The sequence below is a fragment of the Glycine soja genome, chromosome 15, assembly GCF_004193775.1.
Source record: "Glycine soja cultivar W05 chromosome 15, ASM419377v2, whole genome shotgun sequence".
NCBI classification, from domain to species: domain Eukaryota; kingdom Viridiplantae; phylum Streptophyta; class Magnoliopsida; order Fabales; family Fabaceae; genus Glycine; species Glycine soja.
Window position 1 is genome coordinate 31,950,700 of NC_041016.1, and position 9,146 is coordinate 31,959,845.

General features: G+C 39.0%; 1 protein-coding gene across 1 annotated transcript; it reads left to right on the plus strand.

The window, feature by feature from the left end:
• Positions 1-6,150: 6,150 nt before the first annotated feature.
• On the plus strand, positions 6,151-7,213 carry LOC114386069. The gene is made up of 2 exons (XM_028346075.1): positions 6,151-6,462; positions 6,776-7,213. Exons 1-2 carry the CDS (start codon positions 6,151-6,153, stop codon positions 7,211-7,213), a joined length of 750 nt encoding a protein of 249 aa, XP_028201876.1.
• The last annotated feature ends 1,933 nt before the right edge of the window (positions 7,214-9,146 follow it).

Genomic DNA, 9,146 nt, shown 5'->3' on the forward strand with positions numbered 1-9,146 from the left:
TATCACATCCCATTAGTTAAAAACATAGTTTTTCTTGAAAACTAGGATGCACAGGGACAATCATACATCCCCATAGTTGGGTTCTCTGACCCCAACTATGGTATCAAAAGCTGTAAACAAACAATAAACTCCCCTCACCTATCTATATCTCTCTGTTAGTTCCTTGCAGCGTTGTTTTAAGTTCTCTTAGGTTCACGTCCATTCGTCCAAACGTAGAGCTCTATATACCATTCAATTTAAAAAGGGGTTAAACGGGTGTTTTGAGATCCATATCAAAGAGAGGTCATTTTGAAATTCTGATCACGCCACTGTGACCGGGTTCAACAAATGTTACAAAAACAAAGTCTATTTTATAAAAAGGAAACTTTTATAACCTTTCTTTTTCAAGGGTTTTCAAAGGAAGTGTAAAACATCAAATAATGGTACCCAAGTCAGAAGAGATGCAAAGATAGGCTCAAACTAACAAGGAGACAGTTTAGAAATCACGGTCACCTCAAAGAAACTGTGAAGGAAGAAATGGAGGTTTCGTTCTGTACCAAATCCTCTAGTTGAGTTTTGAAGATTCCGCTCTGATAAACTGTTCTTCTCCGAGCGGTGGTCCAACGGCAAGCAAAGGCGGCTCGTGGCGGTCACCGGTGGTCAGTGGTGGTGGAGGAGGAGGTTTGGGTTGTTGGGGGAGGGTTTAGGGGAAGAGATAGAGGTGAAAATGGTTGTTTTATGATGTTGAACATATTTGTAGTGTCAAGACTCACCCAAGAAAAATTTGGCTTGCCTGGGCAAGTTGATCCAACTCAAATTCACCTCAGCGAAATTTGACTCGTTTGGGCGAATTGTGCTCCAATAAATTTTACTGTTTCAGTGAAAATATAATATCTAATACTCAAGATGTTATATTGCAAAGCCCAACGGTCAAAATATGCAGAACTGGGTTGCAAGCCCACAATTAAAATTTGAAGGCAATCCAACGGTTAATGAATCTAGGATTGTGGTTTTCGTGAAACAAGTTTAGGTAAAACTTGAAATCTCATAATTTCAACCTAAATCAATAAAAGTCGACATAACTCAACATCCACATCAAGCAAATCACACATGGCTAATTCACACAATATTTTAACTCATCCAAATTAATCAAGTAATCAAATAACACAAGAAAGACATCAAACATCTATTTTGAATTATCAAAATTTCAGGGCGTTACATGAAGGATCCCTAAGTGGTGGAGATGAAGTGCATTTGTTGGGAGCATTTGCCTGGTAATCCTGTTTGCGAACCCATTGTCCATTAAGATCTTTCTTATAACCAAAAGAAGCAACTGCAGTGGCTCCAAAAGAACCCATTTGTTGACAGATGGTTCATTAGTAAGAGGGACTTTGAAGTGCTTCAAAAATAGAGTAACTAGATGGGGATAAGGTAGAGGGGCATTGGCACGTAATGCCTTGTGCATATGGTAACGAACAAGATGTGCCCAGTCAATTTGGCATCTAGTTTGCAGTGCCCACATCAAAATTAAGTCTTCCTCAGTGGCTTTAGGAAGGTTAGTAGAACGAGGAAGCCATACACGACAGAGAATGTAATGCATGATACAACATTCAAAAGTAAAGGATCCAACAAGTAAGCGACAAGACATATCAGCATTTGCAATGCAAACCATTTTACGAGCATCAAGACTAGAATAAATTGGATTCCAATCATCAACTAAAGTTCCTTCAAAAGGCATGCCTTGACTACTCAGTTTGGTTAGAGAGTGTTAGTCGTCTTATACGACTAACATTTGTATAGAAAACTTTTACAAAATGTTTATATTTTCCCCAATTTATGGTTCTTTTTGTAGGATTGCAAATAAATTTTGCTTTGTTTTTATCTATGCTCAGTAGAAGCATTGTGTATGGAATTAATGTCAATTTATCTTCAATTTCAGGAAAAAAGGAGTTATTTTGAAGAAGTGCTTAAGTTGATGTCTCGCTAAGCAAACTCAATGCGCTTAGCGAGTGTCATCTGCTTAGCGAGGCATCAACGCGCTTAGCGGATAGGAGGAATCTGGAAGGGAATCTATCACGTAGGCACGCGCTCAACATGTCATCAGCTCACTCAGTGAGTCGTTTGTCACCTTCTAGGCTTAGCGCAAGTTTGGCGTTGAGCGAAAGTTCACTTACTCGCGCTAAGCGCGAGAATGGCACTAAGCGCGATGTCGAGGTCAGTGAGCCCTTTTTTAAGCCTGACTTGTGGAGAATCTAAAGAGGTCTAGAGAGAGTGTGGAATAGCCGTCAGAGCTTGAAGAGTGAAATACACAGAGGCAAAGAACAGAGCTAAGAAGCCTAGTTTATTTATCTTTTAGGAAGATTTGTGAGTTTTTGAGTGATTGTGAGATTCATAGAGGTGGAGGAGACATCCCCACTCCTTTGTAAGCAAGCAATTTCTCTTAATTCCTCTTCTTCATTGTAAAAGGAGCTTCCTTGATATGGAAGGCTAAACCCTCAGTTGGGGATTCTTGCTAAGTAATTGATGTAAACTTTTTCCCTGTCTAATTAAGGTTGTTTTATGTGTTCATTGTTTCTATCAATACTTTATTATTGCATGCTTGTGGCTTGATCACCCATATGTGTGTACTGTTAGGGGCTTTAGCATTGAAAGATGTATTGTCTCCTTAGAACTTGATAGAGCAAGATTAGGTTACCGTATGTCTGGACACAGAGTGCGGTAATTTAGTTTTTATCATCCTATGATCATAAAGATGTTCAATTAAGCTAAGTTCAACAAGAGACATCTGCGAACGAAGTTTAATTAGATTAGGCTAAACTCACGAGACATCGGTGTTTAGTACTTGAGCCTTCAGCATAGAACACAGAAACATCTTTAATTGAAGAAACATCCTTAATTGCATCAATTTGCTCAGTAAGAGGACCTAACGCCTTTAGATATTTGTTTTCACACTTACTTGCTCACGTTTATTGCTTTGTATTTAGAATAGAACATACTTTTACTTTCAGTCTCAATCATGATTTCTGTTTGCAAATGCCTGCTTATTGAACAAACCTTTACAAAATGAACAAGTTCCCTGAGTTCGATACTCAATTCACACCGTTTTAATTATTTACTTGACGACCCGGTGCACTTGCCGGTAGATTTCGCATCCACACAAACAAGTAGTATCGTGGAGAGCAAAACAAGTATTTTGGCACCGTTGCCGGGGAACTTTTTCCATTTGGAAAGTTTAGTTCAGTTTGAAGGCATTAATTCATTATTATTTGATTTATTAATTTTTTTGTTAGTATTTGTTTAGTTCAGAATTTATTTTCTTCTTTAATTGGTTAATTGTTGTTCCTGTTAGTGTTTGCATGTGTAGATCTTCTGCAGGTGAATTGGTTCCATTGGATTTAGAAATTGAAGCAACCTTCAGAAGAAACAACGCAGAGAGAAAAAGAAAGTTTTGTACAACAGAATAGTAGCATCAATCCTTGAAGAGGCTCACTTTTTTAAGTCATCATCTTCTAATTCCGCTACATCTAGTGTAGAAGCAAAGCTTCATGGTGAATCAAAGGTGATTCAAAGGTGTTTTGATGATAACAATGATGATAACAAAAGATGATGACAAAGGTGATGACAAAGAGAAGGCTTAATCAAGATAAGTATGAAAAGTTTTTCTCAAAAATTGAGTAGCACATGATTTTTCTCAAAACATGTTTACCAAAGAGTTTTTACTCTCTGGTAATCGATTACCAGATTGCTGTAATCGATTACCAGTAGCAAAATTGTTTTGAAAAAGTTTTCAAATTGAATTTACAACGTTCCAATTAATTTCAAAAAGTTGTAATCGATTACAATGTTTTGGTAATCGATTACCAGTGCCTTTGAACGTTGAAATTCAAATTCAAAAGTGAAGAGTCACATCTTTTCACATAAAAGCTTTGTGTAATCGATTACCTGTGATTGTTTTTGAATAAAATCAAAAGATGTAACTCTTCAAATAGTTTTTTGACTTTTTCAAATTGGTTTTTAAGTTTTTCTAAAAGTCATAACTCTTCTAATGGTTGTCTTGACCAGACATGAAGAGTCTATAAAAGCAAGGCTTTGTTTTGCATTTCAATAATCTTGAACACTTATTCATACAATCCTTTACAAGCCTTGGATCTCTTTGAACTTCTTCTTCTTCTTTGTACCAAAAGCTTTCCAAAGTTTTCTGGTTTTCTAAACCTTGAAAACTTGTGCTATTCATTCTTTTCTTCTATTCTCCCTTTGCCAAAAAGAATTCGCCAAGGACTAACCGTCTGAATTCTTTTTGTGTCTCTCTTCTCCCTTTTCCATAAGAACAAAGGACTAACCGCCTGAATTCTTTTGTGTCTCCCTTCTCCCTTGTCAAAGAATTCAAAACAACACAGTCTGAGAATTCTTTTGATTCTTCCCTTTCCCTAATACAAAAGTGTTCAAAGGACTAACCGCCTGAGAATTCTTTTGTATCCCCATTCACAAAGTATCAAAGGTTTAACAGCCTAAGATCTTTGTCTTAACACATTGGAGGGTACATCCTTTGTGGTAAAAGTAGAGGGTACATCTACTTGGGTTTGACTAAGAACAAGAGAGGGTACATCTCTTGTGGATCAGTTCTAGTAGAGGGTACATCCACTAGGTTCAAAGAGAACAAGGGAGGGTACATCCCTTGTGGATCTTTGCTTGTAAAAGGATTTTTACAAGGTTGAAAGAAATCTCAAGGACCGCAGGTCGCTTGGGGACTGGATGTAGGCATGGGTTGTTGCCGAACCAGTATAAAAACTCTTGTGTGTTTGTTTCCTTCTTCCCTACTCTTTTACTTTCCGTTGTGCATTTTAATTTCTGCTTTTACTTTTGGTTAAGTTTCTCTTCTACTCCTTATTCTCTTAACAACATAAGTAAAAGCCTTAGAAGAGTAAATTTTTAATTAGTAAAGGTTTAGGAATAATTAATTCAACCCCCTTTCTTAATTATTCTGAGGCCACTCAATCCAACATCTAGGGAATCTTAAACAGCAGAAATTGAAGCCGAAGTCATGGCTGAAGAGCAACCTCGACGAGTGACCCTGGAAGATTACTGAAGTACATTTGTGCCGTAGTTCTTTACTAGCATTGCGCGGCCGGAGGTTCAAGCACAAAATATAACCTATACACATTCATTAATTCAGTTGATTCAGAACAATTTGTTTCATGGTCTGCCAAATGAAAACCCGTATGCACATCTAGCCACTTATATTGAGATTTGCAACACTGTCAGACTGGCTGGTGTGCCTGAGGATGCTGTTAGATTGAGCTTGTTTTCATTTTCTTTGTCTAGAGAGGAAAAAAGATGACTCTATTCATTTAAAGGTAATAGTCTTAAGACTTGGGATGAAGTGGTTGAAAAATTCTTGAAGAAATACTTCCCAGAGTCCAAGACTGCTGAAGGAAAAGCTGCTATCTCATCCTTTCATCAATTTGCAGACGAGTCCTTGAGTGAGGCTTTGGAAAGATTTCATGGGTTGCTAAGAAAGACGCCTAATCATGGATTTTCAGAACTGATCTAGCTCAATATTTTCATTGACGGGTTAAGGCCAAAATCCAAGCAGCTTTTAGATGCTTCTACAGGGGGAAAACTAAAATTAAAACCCCTAAAGAAGCCATGGAATTGATTGAGAATATGGCTGCTAATGACCATGCAATCTTGCGTGATAGAGCACACATCCCAACCAAAAGAAGCCTGTTGAAGCTTTCATCACAGGACACTTTGTTGGCCCAAAACAAGTTGTTGTCCAAGCAACTTGAAGCTTTAACTGTAACACTAAGTAAGTTTCCAACTCAATTGCATGCTGGACAACCTTCACCCTCTTCTGTTTTGCAGGTTGCAGGTTGTGTTATATATGGTGGAGCACATGATTCTGGCTGCTGCATTCCCATAGAAGATACAACACATGAAGTGAACTACATGGGGAACCAACCAAGACAAAACTTTAATGCTAGTGAGTATTTTGGATTTCAATATGGCCAACAATATAATCAGAAATAGGGACAGTGGAGAACTCACCCTGGTAATCAACTCAATAAAGACCAAGGTGGGCCATCTAACAGGCCACAACAACAAGGGCCTAGTCTCTATGATAGAACGACGAAGCTGGAAGAGACTATTGCTCAGTTCATGCAAGTATCCATGTCCAATCAAAAGAGCATAGAGTCAGCCATTAAGAATCTAGAAGTCCAGGTGGGACAATTGGCCAAGCAACTGGCAAACCGACCGTCAACCAGCTTTGGAGCCAACACAGAGAAGAATCCTAAGGAGGAGTGCAAGGCTGTTATGACTAAAAGCAAAATGGTGAGCATGAATGAAGGTGAGAAGAGGATAGGTGAAGAAAAACAACAACTGGTGACTGAACCAGAAATTGACCCAGTGATGGAACCTTTGAGTGAGACTGAGGAAGAAGTGGAAGTAGAAGATGATCAGCAGAAGGAGATACCAATAATTGTGAGTGAAAAAGAAATAAGTGAGAAGGAAAAGAAAGAAAAAGAAAATGAAAAAAATGAAAAAGAAGAATGAGAGAAATGAAGAGAAGAAAAAGACCAAGAGTGAGCTGGCTAGAGAAAAGAGAAAGGAGGCAAGTCCAAGCAAAAGGGAGGAGGTGCCATATCCATTGGTACCAACAAAGAAAGACAAGGAACGACATCTGGCTCGTTTCCTTGATATCTTCAAGAAATTGGAGATTACTATGCCCTTTGGAGAAGCTCTTCAAGAAATGCCGTTGTACTCTAAGTTTTTAAAAGGTATGCTCACACGGAAGAATAAGTACATTCACAGTGAAAACATCATTGTGGAAGGAAACTACAGTGTTGTAATTCAGAGGATTCTTCCACCTAAGCACAAAGATCCTGGGAGTTTGACTATTCCGTGTTCAATTGGTGAAGTTTCTGTTGGCAAGGCTCTTATTGATTTGGGAGCCAGTATTAATTTGATGCCGCTTTCCCTATGCCGGAGGCTTGGAGAGTTGGAGATAATGCCAACTAGAAATGGAGTGATAGAAGATGTTTTGGTTCAAGTCAAACACCTTATCTTTCCTGCTGACTTTGTGGTAATGGACATAGAGGAAGATACATATATTCCCTTAATTTTGGGACATCCATTTATGGCTAGTGCAAGCTGTGCAGTAGACATGGGAAAGAAGAAGCTAGAAATGGGTATTGAAGACCAAAAGATTAGCTTTGAGCTATTTGATGAATAAAGGACATTGCTTGACCAGAATGTTTGTCTAGAGGTGAAGGAGAGAACCAAGCTTGATCTGGGCTAACAAAGACTTTTGCGTCAAGCTAATGACATTAAAAGAGCGCTTACTGGGAGGCAACCCAGCCCTTTTTAATTCTATTTTTCTTGCATTTAGTTAAGTTTGATTGCTTGTGATTGTTTGAATTCAACATGTTTAGTATTGGAAAAGGGGTTAAAATTTTTTTGTGAAGTTGTGGATAGAAAAATAGCTTGAAAAAAAATTTTTGTTGTCTACTCACTAAGCGCACTCCTTGCGCTAAGCGCCATCTTCTTCACGTGCTAAGCGAGATGTTGTTCGCGCTAAGCGCATTGACCCCTGATCATTGGCTGTATGGTCCCACTAAGCGCGTGACCTATGCGCTAAGCCCAATAAACTCTCTATTCATTTAATTTTTGGAATTGGGCTAAGCGAGTCATCTCGCTAAGTGAACAAGTTTGGTTTCGCTAAGCGTGCTGACGCGCTAAGTGCTATTCTTCTTTGTTTGATTAATTTTGAGAATTGGGCTAAGCGAGGTGCTCTCGCTGAGCCCAATTCCTTCTCTATTTAGAATAATGCTAAACGAGACGGACGTGCTAAGCGTGGGCCACTACTACATTTAAGGAGCATTTTATTCGCTAAGCGCGGCCTTGTCCTGCTAAGCAAGAGTTGCAGGACCAATCAGAGCTGCAGAACTCGCCCAGCACGAATCTTGGCGCTAAGCCCAGAAACTTCTCTGGAATTTCATAATTTTGTATTCGGCTTAGCGAGCAGATCCGCTAAGTGCATGAGCTTTAAAACTCAAACGTCATGTTGACTCGCTTAGCGAGTCCATGCGCTAAGCGAGTCATTCGAAACTGCCAACAAATAAGGCAATTGCCTTAGGCAGTTCCCATTTTACTTCCTCTGAGCATTTTCATTCACCCTCTGCACAGTACTTCAATCTCCGTGCATTGCCTTCATTTTTGCTCCCTCTTTGCACTCACATTCAACAGCACAAGTAAGCTTCTTAACTTTGTTCATTTTATTTCCAAATTTCAAGCTTTGGGCTAGTTAACTTAGTAGTGTTAGGTTGAATTTCTGTTAATACTTAGTTTTGTTAGGTTAGTTGTTCATTAGACTAGAATTAGGGTTTTATTATGGATACAATGTACTTGTTTTGATTAGGGTAAGATGGCCTAATAAGGGCCTAACTAGAGGGGTGAGAAGCCCCTGCTTTTTCTAGAAATCGCGATGAACGCACTAAGCGAGTTCATCGTTTCTGTTGAACATCTGGATTTCCAGATGAACTCGCTAAGGGCGGCCCCATCCCACTAAGCACATTCATCTTCTCTGATTGAAAGTTCAATTGCATATGAACTCGCTAAGCTCGTCTGTGTGCTAAGCGAGTAATGTGTTCTCAGAGACTTAGAATTTTTTGTGTTTTGTTGTGCGCTAAGCGTGCCCTATCAAGCTAAGCGCAATTATCTCTCTATTTTTTCTATTTGTTGGAATTAGGCTTAGCGAGTCTGTAGTGTTTTTCAGTAGAGTAGTCACACTAAGCGTGCCTTGCAGCGTTAAGCGCAAATCCTTATTGTTTTGAAAATTCGTGGAATTGGGCTTTGTGAGCTTGCTCGCTATGCCAATTTTGCAGAAAAAATTGGATTTGTGTTCACTCGCTAAGCGTGTGGCTATCACGCTTAGTGTATGAGTCATTTTTCGTAAGGTGCGCTAAGCGCCCAATCTGATTTTTAGTTTTATTTTCTGATTTTTAATTTGAATAAATTCTTGTCTAATCTTGTGTTTTGATTCTTTTGTATTGCAGATGGCTTCCCGTAAGAGAAAAGCCACAGCTTTAGTCTCTCAGGCCGGTTATGATGGATCAAGATTTGTATCACAGGAAGCCTGGGACCGTTACTCAAATAATGTGCTTGCC

Excerpts from the sequence above, each read along its gene's own strand:
- LOC114386069 (XM_028346075.1), top strand. The coding sequence starts at position 6,151 with ATGTCCAATCAAAAGAGCATAGAGTCAGCCATTAAGAATCTAGAAGTC. Across the intron at positions 6,463-6,775 it reads AGAAGGAGATACCAATAATT|AATAAGTACATTCACAGTGA; the intron begins GTGAGTGAAAAA and ends CTCACACGGAAG.